Here is a 23,985-nt window from a genome sequence, read left to right as displayed (position 1 = left end):
GCCATCTGGTATATATTTGGTAAAAATCAAATAAATTTTAATTTTTGGAACAAAAATTGAATTCAAACAAAAAACGAAAAAAAAAACAAAGACCACAATTATCCGATTAATTGAAAAAAATAGATAAAAATCTAGTTATAAGAGCAAAAAAAAATTGAGTAAATTAAACACTGGATTATTATTCCATTAGAAAAAAATTGATTGATTGATTGATTGGATTTTGGAGACATTCCAATTTCCAAGATAAAATCTGTTTTTTTTAAACAGAAGAAAAAAAAACAGATTTTGTTGCATAAAAATTTGATGATTGGATCGATATCACAATTTAGAAATAATCACTAAACTATCTTCATGATCGACATCATTATGATTATCATTAGTATTTGTTGTAGAATGACCATCATTCGATTTTGATGATGATTTAAATTCAATAACAGTATCACTTGATCCAAAGCTTGCCTGTTGCTGTCGCTGCTGTTGTTGTTGTTGTTGTTTTGGTTGTTGTGATTGGTCATTTTTTATTTGTTTTTCCATTGTTTTCATATTTTGTGTTTCCAATGATGCTGATGATGATAATGATTTTATCGGATAAATCGAATGACCATCTTTATCTAATTGAAATATTTCATAAACACTTGGCACTTTTTTTGGCTGATAATGGCCACTATTATTCAATGTTGATGCAGGTGTCATTGGTGATTGTGCTGCTGTAGCAGTAGCAACGTTGTCCACGATTTTTGTCGCTACACGATCATCATTATCATCATTAGAATTTTGTTTTCGATACGGTGATGATGTTCGTGATGGTGATGACGATGGTGATGATTTAATATTATCAAAAAAATTAATTCTCTCCAACAATGTAGTGGTTGGTGAACAATAATCATCAACATAATCACGATTATTAATCCATGGTGGAAATTCACGTTGTCGTATAACGCCATCTTTTAATAATTTTTTTCGATTTGATTTTGATTTTGGCGGTAATTGTTGTTGCTGCTGTTGTTGTTGTTGTTGTTGTTGATAATGTTGATTATGATTATGATGATGATGATGATGATGATTGTGTTGTTGTTGTTGTTGTTGTTCTTGACTAGATAACGATGTTATCGAATCATCTTGACAATTATCCGTTTCACTATATTGTGTTGTTGATGATGTTCGACGCCATGGAAAATTTGTATTCATCATCATCATCATCGTTGATTTATTCATTGTTTTATCGGCCATAAATACATTATCATCACCATTATTCTGTGCTTTTCTAGCTGTAAATGTAATACCACCATCATCATCATCGTCATCGTCATCGTCATCATCATTGTTGTTGTTGTTGTTATTAGCATCATCATTATTATGATGATTATTATCAACATTTTTGTCGTCTAAATCATTTTCTGTATCTATATTATCAATTTCATTTTCAGATTTCGAACGTTTTATATTTGTTTTACGTTTTTTATAATATTGTTTTGTTTTATGATCATTCGATGTGATTGATTGATTTTTTTTCATTGCAATTTGTTGTTCATTATCATCTGGTCGCTGTTGTTGTTGTTGTTGTTGATTTTGTGATTTAAATTTTTTATTATTATCACGATATAATGATGGTGTATTATGATAAGATGAATGATGTGTATGACGACGACGACGTTGACTTTCACGTTCCGATATTAGACGACGTATCTGCATTCGTACCTGATGTTGAAATGGTGGATGTGATAATGGTTCTTCATAATAATCACTACGTGTATAATGATGTGCCTATTCATTTGAAACAAAAAAAAAAACAATGTGAGAAACAACAATAAAACAACAACAACAATGAGCACAAACCTTTTTAAATGGTTTAAACATTGCATCATTAAGAATATGATGTAATTCAGCATCTTTTAAATCTTTTAAACTTGGTGAATAAACAACCGTACCGATGTCATAATTGAAATCTAAATTATTCTGTTTTGGTAATGATTTAATGGCATCTTTTGAATCATCATCAAATTCAAATGATGAATTCTGCGATGAATGATCAGATGGTGGTGAAGCATCATTATTATTATTATTATTATATAATGCAGCCAAATTTGATTGTGTAAATGTACGAAATAATGTTGTTAATGATTGATTTGGATCAACAATAATTGGTGCCATCATACCGCCACCAACACCACCATTTGTAACGGATGTTGCTAATGCTGGATTACCAGGAACGGTTAGAAATATTCTTGGTAAACTTGTTGTTGTTGCTGCTGTTGCTGCTTCTGCTGCTGCTGTTGTTGTTGTTGTTATATTGCCTCTTTTTATCATCATAATATTATTATTTTTATAATCATCTTCATCGACAACAAAATTTGCATTTGAATAAGCGGCAATGTTTGCAAATTTATCTACACCACTAGCATCAACATTGTTGATATTACCATTATTCATAGTGGCCGCCGCAGTCATTAAATGTTGCCGTGAAACTATTGTCATTGCATCACGTAAATCAAGACGAGAACAAGTTTCAAATATTTTACGTGATAAATTTCCCATTTCTTTGGCATCACGAAGTAACCATTTACGTAGATATTTATTATTATAATAACGGAATTTATCCCGTAACTTATAATTGCCCATCATCATTCCCGATATATCTTCAAGGCCAGCCATCAAATGATCCATTAACTTTATGAGAAAAAAAGGAAAGAAAAAACAAAATGACACATTTTCATGTAAATAAAAACATAATACAATCAAACATACCCTAGTATGAATCCGTTCATTCATGGTTAATTCAAATTTATTTGCACGTGGTACATTCAATATTTTCACCAATGTACCGACGGTCATACCTTGAAGAAATACGGTAAAATAAACAACGGCAATAATAGTTGTGACCATCATTTCACGTGCATGTATAATCTGACGATTTATAATTAAAATCAATGCAAATGCTACGGCACCACGTAAACCACCATATGACATAATGAATTGTTCAACACGATTCACTTGATGTAAACGATATCTATTTGTTAATGTTGTCAGAACGAGTACACCTGTGAATTATGGAACAAAAAAAATGAATAAATACAACAAAATTGATAAATCAAAAACATACCTATTGTACGATAAACTAGACAGAATATAATGGTCAATGCAACAAATGCCGTATTCCAATGATGTTGATCATTAACAGTGCAAACACCAAGAAATACAAAAATAATCGCTTCCGATGAATTGGCCAACATTTTCATTGCATATTTCAATGTTGTATGTGATTTTTGTGTAATATTTTCTTCAACATAATTTTTCATTGTAATACCACAGAATGTAAGGCTTAAAATGCCAGATAAATGAAACATTTCGGCCGATAAATATGACAGATAAGCCATAACGAATACAAAAATTGGTTCAATAATTTTTACATGATGTGTAAAACGTGAAACAAATGCGGCCAAGAAACCCCAAAATATACCCATTGCTGTACCACCGATGGCTACTACAAAAAATGATGCTACACCAGATATATAATCAATTGTTTGTATTGAATCAACACCATAATGATATGTCATTTCAGCATATCCTTCAAACATATGATATAGTACAACGGTAACACCGTCATTGAGTAATGATTCACCAAACACTAAAATATAAAGTACTTCATTTACATGTATTTCTTCAAACACAGCCAATACGGCAACTGGATCAACAGCCGATACGGTCGAACTGAATAACATTATATCCAAAAATGGTATCTCTTCACCGAATACACCGAATTTTGAACAACCATATAACGATAAACCGATAGCCAATGTATTCCAAATGGTACCAACAACAGCATACAATAGAATGGATACAAGATTATCGAAAAACAACCTATTAGGCATATGATAACCGGCATCCATAACAATTGGTGGTAACATGTATAGAAAAAATAGATTTGGCGTCAATGGTTGTAAACGTTCTTCCGGTATGCCAGCAAAATACATAATCAAACCAATAATAACGCCCAATATCATGAGTACAACACTTTCCGGACATATTGATGATAATTTTGGTGTCACATGAAAACCTGTTATTTATTTTGTAATGAAACAACAAAAAAAAATTACACAATTATATCATTATCATTGGAAAATGGAAATCATCAATTATAATGATGATAATCATCATCATCATCATCATTTCATTTCAATGAAGAATAATCATCATTGGATTTTGATTGTTGTTTGATTGGCATGTTTGTTGTTGTTGTCGTCGTCGTCGTTGTCTTATTGAAATAATTACCATCAAATCATCATTCAAATTCATTTGATTCGTTGATTTGAATTTTTTTTCATTAAATTTTCATTGATTGATTGATTGATTGAATAATAATAAAGGGTGTAGATGGGAAAACCTTCCGGAAGGAGATACTAATCATCATTATCAAGATGGATTGTGGCAATTTTTTTTATAAAAATTTTTGAATGTCAAGTTCATTCAAGAGAATTTTCATTGAAAAAAAAACCCAAAAAAAAAAATTAAAAAAACATTCAAAGAAGATAACAGTGAAAAAAAAACGTCAAGGATTTGTTTTCTTTGTTTTCAAATTGCAAAAGCAAATGGCCATCAGACAAACACACACACACACAAAATCGATTGGCTAATTTTTTTTCGAAATTTTTTTCACTTGAAAAAATCAATTCAATTTCCGTATTTCATCATTTTTTCAGGTATTTTTTTTTGTTCTGAATTCATGAAAAAAAACAGAGAAATCCTCTGCTCAGCAACAGCAGCAGCATGGAATCTGCACAGAATATTTTTTTTTTATTCAGGAAAAGGAAATCCTTTTGATAAATAGAGAGAGAAAGAGGGATTCATAAATGAAAAAAAACAACAGCAGCAACAACAACAACAGCAACAAAAAATTGTTGAAAATCGAAGATCCTTGAAAAGCAAAAAAAAAAATTGATTAATAATTGTCAAACCAATTGTCAACCAGCAAACACGTTGTATAGCCAAACAAACAAACAAACATCCAGCATATACAATAAATGATCATTATGATAATTTTAATTATAATTTGTTGGCAGTGTTGTTGTTGTTGTTGTTGTTTATGGTTGTTGCTTTTGATCATTTGTTTTCAACAACAACAACAACAACAATGGAAACACGTTAAAATCGAATTATGAATTATGATTTTTTTTCAAATGAAAAAAAAACAAAAGCTAAAATTCAATTGATGATGATGGTGGTGGCGGTGGTGGTGGTGGTTGACATTTAATTATGGTTTCAAATTTGTGTGTGTGGTTTCTCAATCAAATTGTTGTTGTTGTTTGAATGCTTGGATGATTTATTAGATTGGTTTATTTTATTTTTTTTTTCTTTCACTTTACGTTCCTAATCTCTTTTTGTATGTTTTCGTACACAATGGTTCGATTGATTGATTCCAACAATGATGATGATGATGACGACGACGATGATGATGATGGTAGAAAAAAAACTACCTGTCGGCAGTGTGTATACATATATAACTCGTACTTTTCGCACGCGACCTTGTATGTTTGGAACTTTTTTTTTCATTAAAAAAAATTTTAATGCACGTGGAGAATTCTCTCCCGCTATGGGAAAAAAAATCTCCATAATTATTCCGTCAATCAAAAGAATATATTTGTTTTTATTTTCATCGATAATTTTCTCGTTTGATTTATCGATTTATTAGAATGAAAAAAAAGAAAATCAAACGAATCAATCGATCGATTTGTTCAAGGATTTATTCAACATTTCGACAGGAAGAAAATCATCAAGATGTGTGTATGTGAAAAAAAATGACTGTCATGGCTATGAAATATGAAAAAAAAACGAAAAAATTCGATATACACACACACAGGTTGTGTGTCACATTAATTGATGATTGACAATTTTTTTTCTGTTCTGTTTTGTTCTGTTCTGTTTATTTGATTTTGATTGATCGATCAATTGATTGTTGGATCAATAATAATGTCTATTTGTTTTTATTTCTATTTCTATTTCTTTTTTTATAAACAAACTTTTTTTTACACAATGATCATCATCATCAGGATTATTATTATTATTATTATTATTGTGCTAGGTAAACAATTGAATTGAATCCATTCAAGGTTAATGGATCATTATCACTCAACCAATAATAATAATAATAATATCGTTTATTGAATAAAACGAAAAATTCTGGCGTGGTCCATTTTCTCAATAATAATAATTCTCGATTCTTAATTATCAATAACAATATAATTCGAAACAGCTGCTTTTCAGTGTACATTTTCTATTATCTCTCTCTCTCTCTCTTTCAAACAATTCTAGCTAAATAAATTCAACAGAATCGAAAAGAAAATTCTGTTGCCATACAGAATGAACAAATGGAAAAAAAAACCTAATCATCATCAAAGAATATAATTGGGCAGTGAAAATGAATTAAGAACCGAAAAAAAATAAAAAACAAAAACAAAAACAATAACAACCGGTATACGATAAAATTATGGATCATTTTCCTATCATGATTAGTTTCATGATTCTCGTTCATGAAACAAACAAACAAACAAAAAAAAGTAATTTGCTGGTAATTGAAAAACAAAAACACGCAAAATACCTTTTTTTCTTTTGTTTAATTGACAAAATTGAATCCTATCAATGGTGAATTCTTTACGACAAACGAACCAAAAAAACACATTGATTGATTGATTGCATAGCTATTGTGTAATATTAATCAATCAATCAATCGATAATCAATAAATGATGGTTAAAAAACTGGTTTCTTTGTTTTTTTTGTGGGTTTTTTCTCGTGAATAATAAAAGAAAAAAAAATTTGATGAGAAAATTTAATTTTTTCATCAATTTCATTGATACCCAAAAAAAAAAGAAATTCTAAATGGAAAGATAATGTGATTGCATACTTTGTATATTGATTGATTGATTGATTGATTGATTGATGATGACGAATGTACTGATGGAAATTATGTAGTTGGTAATCAAAAAAAAAAAAATTTTCCAAATTGTTTTTTTTGTTTTTTTTGATTGATTGATAGAAGGAGTGGCCAGAAAAAAATAATTGACCACCACAGACTATTTCGTTTTTTTTTCAATGCAAATTTCATTGTCATTGGCAAATGGAATTCTAATCATTGGGTTTTTTTCACCTTTTTGTCATCATCATTATGAATTATGAATCATCATCGTTTATTTATTTATTCATTGATGATTGGTCACTTACCCATTTTGGCTAGACCAACAATTATGATCCATAATAGAATTATATAAGGCGTTGAAACTATGTACCGAACAATGAGAAAAAAAAACATGAATTTCAAAGAAAAAAAAAACAACACAAGGTCAAAAAAAAACGAACATACCATGTTCAAAATCAAATTTGGCAACCTGAAATCTTTTTGGTGGTAATTCATGATGTTCACCATTATTATTATCATCATCATTAACGATATGTTGTTGACCATTATTTACATTACGATTATGTGGATGATTATGATTTCCGGTAATATAATAATTATAATTTGGTTGATTAGATGATAATATCGTTGTGGCTATTGTTGTTACCAATGATGATGATGATGATAATGATTGTGATGATTTTGATTGTGCTGTATTACGGCCATCAACAATAACAATTTCAGAATCAGATGATGGATTTACAATTGAAAAACAATATATCGATTGTATCGATATGAATAATAATGATAATAAGAATAATAATAAAAAATAGCCATTACTATTATTCCAAGGTTTATATGTTTGAATATTTTTGATTCCAATGATGGCCATTGTCCATTCATGTGGGCGTGTATTATTATTGTGTGAATGAATGAATGAGAGATAAAAAAAACCAGGGTTACACCTTCAATTATACACAATCAATGAAACGATTTAAACATATCCATCATCATTTTATAATAGCCGGGTATTTTCTTTGAAGATAACATCAAATCAAACAAGAATGAGGCCATTTTAACACATAACACACACACACACACACACAAAAGCGATATTTTATGATGACAATCGGAAACGATACAAACACTTGACAACAACTAAAGATAAAGATAATGATGATCGAATGACGAACGTTCAAATTGAGGTTTTTGATCTTTAATTACAGATTTGACAACGACGACCATACTAGGTAGAATGAATAAAATAGAAAAAAAACAACAGTGGATAACGGGTTAATAAATGAAAAGAAAAAAAAAGTGAAATGAAATTCATCTGAAACAAAAACTAAAAAAAAAATAAAAAATTTTCGTGATCAAATTCATTGCTCACGATCAATCGATCGATCGATTGATTGATTGATTGATGCTGCCAAACAAACAAACAAAAAACTGAAATTCAACTGAAAAACACACACACACATGTATACCCTAAATATAAACAAAACAGATTTTTTTTTGGTTTCAAAAAAAAAAAAAAAATTCTTCTATTAAATCATAAATCATTCGATTCGATTCATGATCTATCAAAAAAAAATCGGTGATTTGTGGCTTTTTTTATCTTGTTCAATCTGAATGTATATGGTATGTCATGTTTTGATGATTAAAAAAAAATGAAACCGATTCCAGAATGCTACAAATGATCTTGATTCTATAAAGAATTAAGCAAGCAAGCAACATGTCAGTGTGTATTGTGTGTGTGTATTGTGTTTTGCTCATTTACTCACTACAGTGATTAACAAACAAACAAACGAAATAAAAAAAAATAAATTAAATTAAATTAAACAAACAGAATATTTGAGATGAAAAATTAGAATAAAAATTATTGGCAACTTACCCAGAATATATTTTCGTCACAAAGGGATCATACGAACAAAAAAAAAAAAAAAAAAAAAGAATCGATTTACACACACACACACATAGAAAGCACCCACACACTTTGGATCGAATCTTTTGTCATGGACAATAACAGCAACAGTAATAAAAAAATTATTTACGTTTTTTTCAATGTCGATTTATATAAATTGTTAAAAAATTCAATTCAAATTCAATTCATCTGGCTGCTTCAATGATCACTTGAATTGGATTGAATTGGAAGAAAAAAAAATTTTTTTTTTCAATTTTCTCATCATCATCATCAACGATCGTTTGTCGTGTGTCGGTGTTGTTGTTGTTGTTTGGTTGTTGTTTGGTTGTCTGTTTGATTTGTTATTGGCGCCATGCATATATGTGTGTGATATATATGACAACATTGGTTAGAAAGAAAAAAAATTTTTCGTCACTACCACAGTCAACCAACCAACCAACCAACGAAACCAATGAAACCAACCAACCAGCCAGCCACTATTACTTTCTCTTTTTTCATGAAAATCGAATGAATGATTCAATCCAATGTGAGATACAGAGATACAGAGAGAGAGAGAGAGATATGAGATTGTATATGGAACACAAACACACACACACACAGAGACAGATGATAAAATTTTTTTTTTATGCCACCATTCAATGAAATCAGCCACCACCACCGTTATGAAAGAAAAAAAAAATTTTTCACTCCATTTAAACATAGGCTGTAAAACCAGAAAATAAAATGAAAAAAAAATCACAAGTTAATAAAATAAAAAACGAACCGACTAAACAACTCTAGTTAGGTTGGCTAGTGTGTGTGTGTGTGTGTGTGTTTGTGTTTGTGTTTGGCAGCAACCGGTCGATGGATCGATCGATCGATCGATCAATGGTATGAAAAAAAAATGACAATTTTGTCATGGCCCGTATATATATTGTCATCATGATGATCATCAATTGATTACAACACTTGTACACATCATATCCGTAAAATAAGGAAGAATTATTGATGATGACAAATAGCAAAAAAAAAAAAAAAATAGGAACCAGGTGAATGAATGATCTAGCCATTGTCTATATATGACTGTAAAATAATAACCGGCATCTATGGTGATGATACAAAAAAAAAAAAAATACTATGGCGGTAGATTTGTATGCATGAACACACGTACCCGGTGGACGTCATTACCGGAATTGCACATGGGCACAAATTTTTTTTTTTTTTTTTTTTTTTTTTTGGAACAGCACCACCATTGGCCATGGTTTTGTTGAGTGGGAGCCAATATGGTAATATGAAGAACAAAGCACCAGAAGTAGAACGAATTGTTGCGTGCATCTCCATCAACAACAACAATAAAACATTTGATGATGATGAATATTCCAATCTAAAAAAAAAAAAAATTCAAATTTAAAATCCAACAACAATAAAAAAAAGAACAAAATTATATTTACCGTAAAAACAATGAAAAAAAAATGGAAATGGAAATCCACCCAGCTACACACACACACACATAAAAACAAGATTTACAAGGTTGTTCCATTATATGATTATTACATTGTGACCGGACACAACAGAATTTTTTTTTCATTTCGATTTCATTCAGATTTTATCATCAACCAAAGTGATCAGTTATATTTACATTCATGGCACGAATTTTTTGTTTGCTTGCTTGTTGTAGACAAAAAAACAACATTTTTACTCTGGGGAAATTATATCTTGAAAAATAGACAAACAGACAAACGATAAAGACCATTGATGATAATTGCTAATTTTTTTGGTTGAATTTGCCTTTGCGGTTGTTGTTGTTGTTGTCATTATTATCAAAATAAAAAAAAAGACGTGGACCGGTGGCTAAAGAAAGTTTTTCATTGTTGTTGTTGTTGTTGTTATTATTGTTATTGTTGATTTCCAGGAATATTTTCATGTAAACAGTAAGTTTTCATGATAATCATCATCATTATCATCATTGTCAAATGTAAATGTAAATCCGATGATGACGATGAAAAACAATGTTGTCAATGTCTGTTTCTGTGTTTCAATTTTTTTTCTGTTTTCATCTATGAATGGAATGGAATGGAATGAATAATAATGGTGATTAACTTTCATGCAAATAGACAAACAAATTTTTGGCTTACATTGATGTGATGAGAAAAAAAGGGAGCATTCATTTTTTTTTTTTTTTTTTTTTTGAATGTCAAAAGTTTTTTTTTCTGGATGACGTACGGGGGGGGAGTTGGAACAAATTTTTTGGTTAAATAATTGCAAAATAGAACGCATTTGTTGTTGTTGTTGTGTAGGATGGGATTTAGGAATGTAAAAATTCAATTAAAAATTGAATTTTGTTTCGAAATCAGTGATTTTGAAACAAAATCATACACGGAAACGAAAACATTCTTTTGATAATAATCGATATTATCGATAGTAATCGTTCATCATTATTATTGAAAATTTCAATTTTTTTTTAAATTTTTTTTTATTCAAAATTAAAAATTATCATCAAAAAGAAAAAGAAAATTTCCAAGATTTAAAGAAAAAAAAATAATCCATTCTTGAACGGTCTAATGGCTTTCACCTTTTTTACCGGCAATTCGTTTAAATTCCGACATATTCGTACTGCTCACTGTTTGACCAATTAATGTTATATTATCAATACGTGTACAATCGGTACCGGATTGATTGTTTTCAACAAACATCTGAAATAAATGAAAAAAGTTTGATCAGTGGTGGTGGTGGTGGTGTGTTCAAACAACCAAACTTAAAGAGACTTACAATTAAATTTTGAACATTTTGAAATTTAACAAAACGTAATGGTATCGGATTAGCTTTAACTAGATCATCGATGGCCACATCAATCGTTTGAATTGGTTCCATAGAACTAGCTTGATCAAAATCCAATGTTCGTGGTTGATTGATAAACAATTTAATTCGTTTAGGACCATTTGAAGCTGGTGCCGTTAATTTCAATGAATGAATCTTGACCGGTTGATTAAAAGCCAAATTAATGATGAGCTGTTCATCACAATCGGATTGTAGATAAAATCCTGATCCAGGTAATAATGCATGGCCAAGATTATTATTATCACATTCATTTAAGCATTCTGATTGTGTTTTATTAATGAACGATGATAGATCCATAAAACCGGCCACACCAGATTCAGCCGCTGCGGTGGCCAAATTTTCTTGTGAATTGACAATTTCACGTAATTTTGTTTCCAAACTTGTTGGATCGGCACCTTGCATTCGATTGATGGCCACACGATTCTTGAAAAATATGAACGTTGGCATTGCTGTTACATTATTATTACGTGCTGTATCCTGACATTCATCGACATCAACTTTTAGAAATTTTACACCACGAGCCGAATATTCATGTGATAGACGTTCGAATACCGGTGCAATACGTTGACATGGTCCACACCTAATAATAATGATAGTGTAAATGATTGTTAGATTCAAAAAAAAATAAATGAAAATCTTACCAACTGGCGGTAAAATCAACAACAACTATTCCATTATGGCCCAAATGATTGAGAAACGCTTCATCATTTTCAACATGAATGACAGGCATATTGATTTATTAATATTTTTTTTTGCAATTTCAATTTTGATGATGATGATAATGATGACAATGAATTTTTGAATTTAAATTTTTTTTAATTTCTAAATAATTTGCATCCCAAACACATGCAAACAACGCCGACATAAACACAATGTGACACAGTGACACGCAAGAATTCTTCAATACACAGAATGAGTCGAATCATTTTTATCATCATCATCATCATCATCATTTAACGCCATCTATCGATTTTGATGAATAAAATTATATTCTCGATTTATGTCGATAGATGGCGATATAGTACACACAAATAAACGGATATATCAATTTTTTCTTTGTTCTTGTTGTTGTTTGAAAAACTACATTCAATCATCATCATCATCATCGAATCTAATCAACCGATTAAAACAAAAACAAAAAAAAAATACGAATTTCTTTTTTGGGTGGATCTCGATTGATCACCACAACTACGATGATAATTGGATGGAATCAACCAGCAGCATCAGCAACAATTTATGGTTGGACAGCTGTTTTCTGTTGGTGGATAATGACCATCATCATCATCATCATCATGTTATTGGACACATTCGATAGTAAATCGGATTTATTGTGGCCATCTGTATATTGATCATCATCATCATATGGTGAAGCGAAAAAAAAAATCGGGTCATAAGCCTCGTGTTTTTTTTTCATTTTTGAATGAATTTTTGTTTGTTTGTCTGTGTGTGTGTATGGGGAGATGGCCTTATCGAATCGTCCATGTGAGTTGTTTGTTTGTCGTGTTTTATGTATGCTAACCAAAAATTGTTTTTGTCAAAATTTTTTCAGCCCACTACCATCCATCCATTACCAGATATATCTGTGTATACTGTTGTTGGGTACCCTCACAACAACAACAACACATGCACACCCTGAATATACCAGGAAACAATAATAACGGCCATGGATTCCATTTACACACATACGCACGCAAACTACATACAAACTCAAAATCAACATTTACGAAGCCGCTACTACCCATCTAACGAGAAACAACCAAAAAAAAAAAAAAAATTGAATGAATCCAAACCAACGAATAACAGTATACTCTTGGATTCGAATCCCATCTCACCGCCCGAAATCATCAAAACTCGAATGAATCACACACACACACACACTTATTTGTGAACTAGCAGCAGCAGCTACATTCAGCAAATATTCAGAAGAATAAAATAAAAAAAAATGAAAATCCTCAATTCACTTTGAATGAATCATTGGATGAATCCTGAGCATCTTGATGATAATTATTTTGGCATCACTTTTTTCTCTCTCACTCTCTCATTTTTTGCTCCATTCCAAATTCATTTACATCATCATCATCATCACCAAACAACCATCAAATCAATCACCAAACAACCATCACAAATCAACCAATGATTGAAATTACCACATAGCAATGCAAAAAAAAAGGTGTATATTATCCGTTTGAAGATTGTACTGTTAGAAAATGCAAAAAACAAAACAAAACAAGAGAAGAGAAAAAGAAATGGACATTGAATAAACGTTAATGATGGCAAATTCATAGTGGGCAAAAAAAAAAGAGAAATTTTTCAACAAAACAACAACAACAACAACGACGAAAAAAAAACCACTGCATACACAATCATCGTTGAGTGGATATTTGAATGAATGAATGAATGATGCTCCATTACAATTTTGTGATTTCATGTTTGTCTGTTTCATTCATTCATTCATTCATTTCCCAATGAATCAAAAATGAGTCATGTACAATACACATGACAATCAATATATTTGGATTGTTGAAATTTCAATTTTCAATGATGATGATGATTTAAAAATTTTTAAAAAAAAATTTTCTCTGTGTGTGTGTGTGTATGGCTTGTTCATCATCGTAATCATTATTTTTTCATTGTTTAAGATTTTACCCTGTTTTTTTTTTAATAATGATAATCTTCCATCGTTCATCATTATTGTTAATGATCGTGATCGACATTTTATGATATAGACAATCTTGTGTTTGTTTGTATAATCATCGAAATCATTATCAAAATGGAAGCCCACAATCCAAAAAAAAAAAATTTTTTTTCATTGAAAATTTATTATTTCTTGTGACAATAATAATAAATAAGCTAAAAATAATCATGGTAATCGGTGAATGAATTTTTTTTTTTTTTTGTTTGTTGGCCATGATCATCTTGATTTCCATATAGGTAAGGTTAATGTCAATGATGATGATGATCCAACATCTTTATGACAAACGTAGGATGATGAACATCGAAATAATCGTAGTCATAACGTAACCACAACGTATTCCTCAAATTCAATTTCATCATCATCATCATCATCATCATGTGACTTTGGATTTTGGTTTTTTCGGTTGATTGATTGAAACGACAAAATTATACATTCGATTTTATCATTTGTGAACAACAACAACAACAACAACAACGGCAAATCATTTAAATTGAATTTTTCTCAATTAAATCATCATCATCATCATCATCATCTTTATCGACAAAAATTATCTATCGATTGTGAACAACGACAAATTCATTTTTCATTTTGATTTTGTCAATGAATTATTGTTCATTTCCGTTTTTTTTCAATCCATTTTTTTTGTAGCATCTGTTTTATTCATAATTGATTACTATCATCATCATCGTCGTCATTTATGATCAATAACAACAACAACAACAACAACAGCAACGTATACGTGTAAACAAAAATCATCTCCATCACCATCATCATCATCATTGACTATTGTTGTTGCAGATGTTTTGTTTTTGTTTTTTTTTTTGGCCATTACCAAATAAAACACACACACACACACACCGTTATTTGGAACATTTGAATACACATCTGGAACATATCAAATCTTCTCTATTTCTCTTTGTGTTTGTTCGATGTATCGATCTGATCTGATCATTGATAATTGGCCACAAAATTTTTACATTTACACAACTAAAAGCAACAAATGAATGAAATCAAGGACAAAACACACAGACTGTTTGTTGTAATCAATGGATTGTGTTGTGTTGTGTTTGTGTGTGTTTTTTTTCGATGTTTTTCTATATATGCATAAAATGGTGACATTTCGTGACAATTTATTAATCATAATGATGATGATGATGATTTAATTATCAACATTTTTTTTTATATTCATTTTCAAATAATTTTTCAATAAAATTCCAAACAGGTAAGTGTTTTGATCTGTTCTTTTTTTTTACTATGGTGATCCATTATTACATTAGTGTGGACAGGATATGAAAATGTGATTAAATAACATTATTATTGCACAATTTGTGAGCAATTGTCAGTCAGTGGTTTTTTTTCCAGTATTGGTTGGTAACCATCACCAGAGAAAATCCATCTGGTTGTTGTTGTTGTTGTTGTTTTGGCAACAAATTTTTTTTTTTTGTTTCTTGAAACAAAATTTCTCAGTTTTTTATCATTTTTAATATATAACAGAGATTCAATGTGTGTGTGTGCTTTGAAAAGCGTTTGTTGTTTTTTTCATCAAGCCCATCATTAATAGCGATTGTTTGGTTTGTTGTTGTTGTTGTTGTTGTTAATAATGGGATGGGATTCCATTTTATTTCCAAAATGGAAATTGTTGTTGTTGTTGTGTTTCGCCCAAAACAATAACAACAACAATAACAACAACGAAATTATGATCATAATGAAAATTGAATTGTATTATTGAATGAAAACGAAGATTTGTTACGAAATTCCAATTTTCACTTTTTTTTTTTTTTTTTTTGGTTAGAATAATTCTGGTTCAATGAAATGATTTTGTATCATCACCACCACCACCACCAGAATCATCATCTGTATCATTGACCTTATAATGATCACACACCCACACACCTAGCCTTTTTTTTCATTCTTTTATACATAACCTGGGTGTGTGTGCATTTTTTTTATTGCCCACAATTTTTTTTTTTAAATATCAACCAACAGGTAGTGTTTTGTTTTGTTTTTTTCTCTTTCGTGTGTGGTTGGTTATAAAATTCAATGGCCAATTTTTTTTTTTTTTTTTGATCTATTTATGGCCAAATGGATGAGAATACCATGGCAAATATTTGATTATATATATATGCCATAAACCAAACACCAACACCACCTGTTTCAAATTTTTTTTTTCTAAATTTTTTTTATCATCATCATCGTTGTTATGGTTATTGATGATGATGATGATTATAACCATGGTTGATGGTTACCATTGGTTTTGAGATTTTTTTTTGTGTTTCTCAAATATCATATATATACACATAGACACACAACGTGTCGAATGTTTTTTTTTTCGTCTCTGATTAACATGCCTTGACAACGTTGACGACAGACAAATAACATATTGATAATAAGCAAATAAATGTCATCAGACATTTCAGAAATCTCTCTTGTTGTGTGTGTGTGTGTGTGTGTGTAATTTGTATCCTCGATCCTTTATTTTTTTTTTGGTGAAACAATTTTTTCTTCACATTCCATTTTCATTTTGATTCTTGATTCACAGTGATTGATTCTTCTTTTAAAATTCTTGTAAGTTTTACCCATTCATTGTGTATACACGGCTAGCATGTGTGTGTGTGTGTTATATTTGAACAAACAACAACCAATGTATGAACCAACCGAAAATTCAATGAACTAAACGCGTTTTTTTTTCTATATTTAGACCATCCAAAACATACACATTTGTAGCATCATCACTTATTGGCCAAATGTTGTGTGTCACGCTGTCATCATCATCATTATTATTCGTTGTTGTTAATAGAACACTTAATGGTTGATGAAAAACAATAGATCTTATAAGTGAAATTGAAACAAACACGAAGACATTCAAATATATAATGGATACAAATTGATTTCCATCATCATCATCATCATCATTTTTTTCACACTTTTTTCCATGCAATCATTATGTTTTTTCTCTGAAAAAAAATCCTTGAAAATAATTTCTCTCTCTGTGTGTGTGTATGTGAAAGTAATGGATAGGAAATGGCCATGAGAACAACAACAACAATAGTAATAAGTAGATGGATGTGTTTCAACGAAAAAAAAAAATTTGAAACTGAAATGGAACACATCCGTTTTTGTGTGTGTGTGTGTGTATGCGTTTGAAATCCACAAATACAAAATGGCTAAATCGTGATGTCACCGATATTTTTTTTTTTTTTTTTGTTTTGTTTCAATCATGATGACATTATTAGACAAAAACAAAACAAAACAAATGCTGATCTATTGATTTTTGTTTTGTATTTATAACTAGATTCAAAAAAAAAAACGATTGTGTCCAGAAAAATCAGATCAGATCAGATTAGATTAGATTAAATTAGATTGACATGTATTCTGTGTATGGATAAAAAATGAACAATGAAAATACAAAGATTTCAAATCTAGAAATAGAAAAATTTCAACAACAACAACAACAACAACAAAATTGTTCCTGTTGACCATTCCTTTTTTTTTTACATTTCGAGATTTGCATGATTGGTTTAAATTTTTTTTATTTTTGTTTTGTTCAAATAGTTCAAATATCGATGATTGATTGATTTGATAGATGTAGATAGTAGATGTAGGTAGATCGATGGGTTTGGATTGTGGATTGGTAAGTAGAGTAATCATATCCGTTTTGATTCATGGTTATATATATATCATTTTGCCGTTTTAACAATAGTCAATTGGCTTGATCAATGAATGTGGTTGTCTGTTCTGTTTGTTTGTTCATTGTTTTTATAAATCTCATTGATCGATTGATCAATCATCGATGATGATGATGATGATGATGATGATGATAATGATGACCATGGCCATCAAACACACACACACACACATACACACAATGATTGTTGTTACTGTTGTTGTTGTTATCAAAATAAAGAAAAAAAATTTCCGGATCTTACATAGAAAAATATTTCTTGAATTGTTGCCCAAAACAAAATAAAACAAAAAAAATTTTTTCGAACGAAATGAAATAAAATGAAATGAGTTTTTATGGATTGAAACAATGTATGTAAATACAGGAGTGTGTGTGTGTGTGTTATGTAAATGAACTGAATCGTTATGTAATGTAATGAGAGGCCAATGACACTGATGATGATGAATAAATGAATTTGAAATACATACATATTCAAAACAAACAGACAAACGGAATGAAACGAAAAAAAAAAATTTAGGTGACCATGGCAATGAGATAATGATAATGATAATGATGATGGTCAACAGGACTGTTGACTGTTGTTGAATTTAAATAATTCATTTTTCTCTCTCTCTCTCTCTCTTTCTTTGTAGAAATTTTCAAATTTGGAATTTTTTTTTGTTTATTCAAATTCATAATTCGAATGAATGAAAAACAAATTTAATTTTGGAACATTGAAAAAAATTTGAATCAAAAGAAAAAGCTTTTTTCCATTTGCCAAAAGTCATTTTATTTCATTTCATTTTTGTTCGTTTGCTCGTATTGATTTGATTTGATTTAATTGATCCAAACTCAACTTGGATGGCTAAAAACACAGGTAAAAAATTTTTTTTTCTCTTTTCACATTTACTATGATGATGATGATTGGTATTGACCATCATCATCATCATCATTATAATGGTGGTGGTCATTATGATTTTTGTTTGTTTATAAAAACAATGAATTTTCGTTGCTGTTGTCCAAAAAAAAAAAAAAAAATTTTAATTGTCTGTTGACCGAAAAAAAATGATGATGATGATGATTAAGAGGTATAATCATTGTTATCGTTCATAAATGTCGTGCCGAATTTTTTTTTATTCTGATGATGATTTTTATTCCATGGTTATGGTTGTGTTTTTTTTTTGTGGCCATTTGTTTTGAAAAATCTGGTCACGTTTAATCCAGATTTAAAAATAAAAAAAAAATTTTGTCGAAATCGGATTCGATTTTTTTTTCTCTGTTTTGTTTTGCCAACTAATTGAATTATTATATTGTACACACACACACACATGTGCCTTTTCTCTCTTGCTCTACGAATTTATATATTTTTGACCCAAACTTACTCTGATGATGAAATCTTTTTGTTTTCTGGGTCGTGTCAATCCTTGTTGTTGTTGTTGTTGTTGTTGTTGTTGTTGTGCCATCACCATAATAATAATCATCATCATCCGTAAATCATGTTTTTATCTTTATTTGTTTGTCTGTGTGTGTGTGTGTGTGCTATATTATCATCATTACACAGAGAGAAATAGAGAGAGAGAGAGAGAGAGAGGATTTTAACCATTTTCGGGCAAAAACATGGATAGAGAAAGATCCGGATTCAAATAATGAAACAAACAAACGCCAAAATGAAATGAAAAAAAAATTTCAAAACCCTAATATGGTTATAATAACAACAACGACGACGAAACATCATCATCGATATGTAAAAAAAAACGATAACAAGCGAGAGGGAAAGAGTAGGTTAAATGGATTATCATTTTACCGTGTGTGTGTGTGTGTGTGTGTGTGTGTTTACCGGTTTGTTTTTTTCACCATTTTCATTTGTCGTTAATTGATTGATCAATCTTTTTCCTTTTTCTTTTCATTTTGTTCCAAAACAGCTCGAATCCAACACAATTGAATCTATCTCTCTCTCTCCTCTATGTTCAAGTTTTTGGAATGACAAATTCACATTGGTCTAAATTGGTTTAACTACGAAATTTCACTTAACTTTCAATTGCAGCTGTGTCCATTCGAATTGGAAATTTTAAATTAATGATGATGGCTACAAACGGTACAACACAGCAAAATATTCAAATGCAACAAAAATCATCATCACCATCATCATCATCGAAATTATCGACAAATGGTGGATCACCATCGAAAAAAACCAATGGTGTTAATGGTCATAATAATCATCATCATAATGGTAATGATGATGTTGTTGTTGTTCAACAACCAGGTAAGATTTTTGATTGTGTATGTGTGTGTTTGGATTTGGATTTGATTTAAATTATTCTATACGAATTTTTTAGATTTAATCATGATGACACCGTTGAAAAAAGAATTGGATCATACAATACTACGTGTAGAACGTATTGTTGATGGTAAACAATTGGATCAACAACAACAGAATATTCGTCATGTTGCTGGTGGCCAACATCAAGGAATTATTATTAATAAACAAATTGCTCAACAACAAGACCATCAACATCATAATCGAACGAAATTTGATTTACGTCTTGCATTCAAAGTATTTCTTGTCAATGCCATTACAAATGTTCATCAACAAGAATCACGTGAACTTCGATTCTGGTTTCACCATCATGATGATGATGATGATCATCATCATCATCATAATTCATCATCATTAAATGGTGGTGGTAATAATGATCAAAATCTTCTTCAATGTGCACAATCATTTTTTCGTGCACTTGTTAATCCACAAGATTTTCCAAAAAATTATGTCGGTTTCATAATGAAATTGATGAAAACAATGCAACAACCATTGTATAGGCCATTATTACAAATAGAATTGGAAGTAAAACAGATTGATGAACCATTCGTAAGACCATCATCATCATCAACGTCATCATCACAACGTTCATGTAAGTTTATTGTTTTCCACTATTTTTGTTTTTTTGTTTTCAGTACTCAAACCTGTTGATTTGTGACATTTTATATATGTGGTTTGATGATGATCTTTATCAATTAATTACTACCATAGTAGATAATGATGATGATAATTATAAACCAATAGAATCATTATCTAAAGAATCAAATTTACATGTTCATGATCTTATTGATCGTATTGATAAGATTCAAGATATGGCTGCAAGGTTACGAATGTTGAAACCAAGACCACCACCACCGGTAAAACCAAAACGAAAAATTTCGATCATCATTAAAATGAATGATGATGATGATGATAAAAAATCAAGTAAACGTTTTTTTTTTTTTTTTTTTTTTTTGGTTTCTATTTGGACCTCTCAGCTGAGTGAATGGCATATGCCTTGCAACAAAAAGATTAACCAACAAGCCTTAATCATAATCAGCTTATAATGTTGTGATTTGCTTTTCTCTTTCTTTCTTAAAAATTAATTTTAAAAATCGGTAAAAAAAAACTTAGATTTTCTTGAAGAAGAAGAAGAAAAAGAAAAGGCAGCTGCTATAATTGGCAAAATTTATAGATGTGTTTGTGTGTGTGTCAATAACACCCGATGATGGTGTTTGTGTTTTATTTTCCCGTTTTGTATTTTTTTTTTTTCGGTCAAATTGATCACGAATTTTGTCCGAATAACTTGTTGACGCATATGTGTGTGTGTGAATGAGAGAGAGTGGCTGTGTAATAAATAGCCATTATTATTATCATCATCTCCTTTCACTTGAATGATAGATAGATGTGTTGTGTTGTATCGATATATTTCATACACACACACAATCAATTATATCACATATATGTACACACTTGATTGATAGATTCAAGGGATTTTTTTGTTTAAAAAAAATAGAAATAGAAATGATCCATCATTGATCATTAATTATAGGTTAAAAAGTTTTACCGTAAAAAAATCACAAATCAATGATGATGATGATGATGATTACAACTTTTTTTTGAATTTTGCTAGCTTTTTGCACGCATCGTGCGCATGCGCTCAAATAATCAAAAATAAAAATTTTTCATTTGTTTTTTTTCATTTTTATTTTTATTAATAGCAATGGATCTTAGTTTGAATTCAAACAATAATCACCATCATCATCATTATCAATTGTTGACTGAAGAAAAAGTTCGTGAAATGATTGAATCGGCATATCCGAATCCGCTTTCATTACCCGATATTGCTGCGTAAGTTTTTTTTCTGCTGTTTTCGATGTTGAAATTAATTTTTTTTTCTATATAAGTACAACCTGTTCGAATCAAGAAGATGTTGAACGTTTAGTTAATGAATTATGTACAAAAGGTGTTGCACGTTTAACCGATCTTGGTCAAATTATTCGTGTTACAAGCGATGAACAACAGGTGAAACGTGTTAGTCAGATGCCTAAAGTGATTCGATCACAGCAACCAACTGTAGCTATAATAACGGCACAATTTTGTGAAAAATTAGCCGTTGATTCAATGATCGATAATAAAGATACATATGTCCGTTATAAAGGTGAAGGTGAATCAAATGTTTATACATTGGGCAATATTGGACAACATCGTGTTGTTGCCACAAAATTACCGGCTGTTGGTAATAGCCGTTCGGCTATGATTGCCGCTGGTAATACAACTACAAGGCTTTTAGGTAAGAAAATTTTCAATTCAATCGATATTTAATTTTTTTTGTTTTGTTTCTTTTTCTGAAACACACAAAAGGTACATTTCAACATGTTGAATATGTATTTCTTGTTGGTATTGGTGGCGGTGTACCACATTATACTGATTATCATCAACATGTACGACTTGGTGATATAGTTGTGTCGGCATCTCCAAGAAAAAATTCCTCATATTCACCAATCAACCAGAAAACTAGTAATTCGGATATCGGTGGTGATGATGATGGTCATAATGGTCATGGAAATAATCGTCCACAACAATTGCCAACACGTTCAGATTTTATTTATGTACATTGTGAAAAACTTCGTTCATCACCGGATGAACCGATGAATGCATCGAATTCAACATGGAAAGAATTACAGACAGTTGATTCATTTAATTATCGTTTTTGGTGTCCATTATCATTAGAATTACAGGATATAGCTCGTCATATCTATTTGGAAGCACAGAATGATATTGTTGGCGGTGGTCAACCATCATGGGAACGTTATATTGAAGAGGCACGACATCGATTACAAGAAAGCGATGATCTTGAATTTGTACGGCCAGCAGAAAACACTGATAAATTATACATGTCGATCGGTACTAATGATGTAATTGAAATGGCACATCCTGAACCGGATCATCGTTATGAAGATACCGGTGAAGATGATCCACGAAAACGTGGAATGCCAAAAATTCATTTTGGTGCTGTCGGTTCTGGCCGATTGGCTGTTGGTAATGAACAATTACGACAGGATATTGCATTGAAATTCGGTATAAAAGCATTCGATATTGAATTCGATACGGTTATTGAATCAATATTTGGTAATCGTAAAGATCGTTATATAATCATTCGTGGTATTGCCGATTATAAGGATGGTTCAAGAAAAAAAGAATGGCAACCATATGCAGCATTATCGGCGGCTGCCTATATGAAAGCAATTCTTTGCCGTCTTGAACCAATGAATTAAACAAGACAGCTTGGATTTCTCTTCTTCGTTTTTTTTTTGTTTTTTTTTCAATTTTATTCTCCACATATTTTGTCACCATAACGAAAAACTAGTCATCAGAAAAAAAGGAAAAAAATTATTTACACATCTATTGCCATTGTCATCTTACCTTGTTTTTTTTTGTTTTTATTTTTTTGACCCGATGAATTTTTAATTTTTTTTTTTTTTGAAAATGATCTAATCACACACACACACATTTCTAATCTTGCCACATGTATTACTATATATGTTTTCGATTCTGTTTTTTGATTTTAAAATTTTGAAATACCTGAAAATGAAAACAAAAAAAAAAATATTATTTCTCGATAATTACAAATACAAACATTTTATTTTTTTTTGCTGTCAATGTTCGAAAATTTTTCTTGTTCCGTTCATATACGACGTTTGT

General features: G+C 30.2%; 3 protein-coding genes across 10 annotated transcripts; 1 reads left to right on the top strand and 2 right to left on the bottom strand.

Moving 5' to 3' along the window:
- Positions 1-15: 15 nt before the first annotated feature.
- Positions 16-10,700, bottom strand: LOC124497772 (uncharacterized). Of its 2 annotated transcripts, XM_075734208.1 has the most exons (10): positions 10,242-10,700; positions 9,962-10,174; positions 9,575-9,894; positions 8,782-9,299; positions 7,353-8,133; positions 7,214-7,270; positions 3,101-4,054; positions 2,746-3,038; positions 1,837-2,667; positions 16-1,764 (listed from the first exon to the last, which is right to left on the bottom strand). In XM_075734208.1, the coding sequence occupies exons 5-10, from the start codon at positions 7,777-7,779 to the stop codon at positions 319-321; spliced, it is 4,008 nt and encodes a 1,335-aa protein (XP_075590323.1). In that variant the 5' UTR covers positions 7,780-8,133; positions 8,782-9,299; positions 9,575-9,894; positions 9,962-10,174; positions 10,242-10,700; the 3' UTR covers positions 16-318. The 2 variants fall into 2 exon arrangements, with proteins under 2 accessions (XP_075590323.1, XP_075590322.1); XM_075734207.1 differs by lacking the exons at positions 9,575-9,894; positions 9,962-10,174; positions 10,242-10,700 and having other exon boundaries at positions 8,782-9,490.
- A 544-nt stretch (positions 10,701-11,244) lies between these two features.
- Txl (Thioredoxin-like) lies at positions 11,245-12,535 on the bottom strand. The gene is made up of 3 exons (XM_047061661.2): positions 12,270-12,535; positions 11,560-12,208; positions 11,245-11,483 (listed from the first exon to the last, which is right to left on the bottom strand). The coding sequence occupies exons 1-3, from the start codon at positions 12,356-12,358 to the stop codon at positions 11,349-11,351; spliced, it is 873 nt and encodes a 290-aa protein (XP_046917617.1). The 5' UTR covers positions 12,359-12,535; the 3' UTR covers positions 11,245-11,348.
- Positions 12,536-12,682: 147 nt separating this feature from the next.
- LOC124497938 (uncharacterized) lies at positions 12,683-23,953 on the top strand. 7 transcript variants are annotated; one of them, XM_075734205.1, is made up of 8 exons: positions 12,683-13,110; positions 13,178-14,559; positions 14,613-15,545; positions 19,907-20,247; positions 20,321-20,893; positions 22,002-22,131; positions 22,188-22,573; positions 22,645-23,953. In XM_075734205.1, exons 4-8 carry the CDS (start codon positions 20,061-20,063, stop codon positions 23,556-23,558), a joined length of 2,190 nt encoding a protein of 729 aa, XP_075590320.1. In that variant the 5' UTR covers positions 12,683-13,110; positions 13,178-14,559; positions 14,613-15,545; positions 19,907-20,060; the 3' UTR covers positions 23,559-23,953. The 7 variants fall into 7 exon arrangements, with proteins under 7 accessions (XP_075590320.1, XP_075590315.1, XP_075590319.1 ...); XM_075734206.1 differs by lacking the exons at positions 12,683-13,110; positions 13,178-14,559; positions 14,613-15,545 and adding exons at positions 16,764-16,888; positions 17,022-19,823; XM_075734203.1 differs by lacking the exons at positions 12,683-13,110; positions 13,178-14,559; positions 14,613-15,545 and adding exons at positions 16,766-16,888; positions 18,638-18,861.
- The last annotated feature ends 32 nt before the right edge of the window (positions 23,954-23,985 follow it).

This window comes from Dermatophagoides farinae, chromosome 9 (genome assembly GCF_024713945.1).
Source record: "Dermatophagoides farinae isolate YC_2012a chromosome 9, ASM2471394v1, whole genome shotgun sequence".
In the NCBI taxonomy this organism is placed as follows: Eukaryota; Metazoa; Arthropoda; class Arachnida; order Sarcoptiformes; family Pyroglyphidae; genus Dermatophagoides; species Dermatophagoides farinae.
Note: the sequence above shows the minus strand (reverse complement) of the source record. Positions and strands in the feature narration are given on the sequence as shown.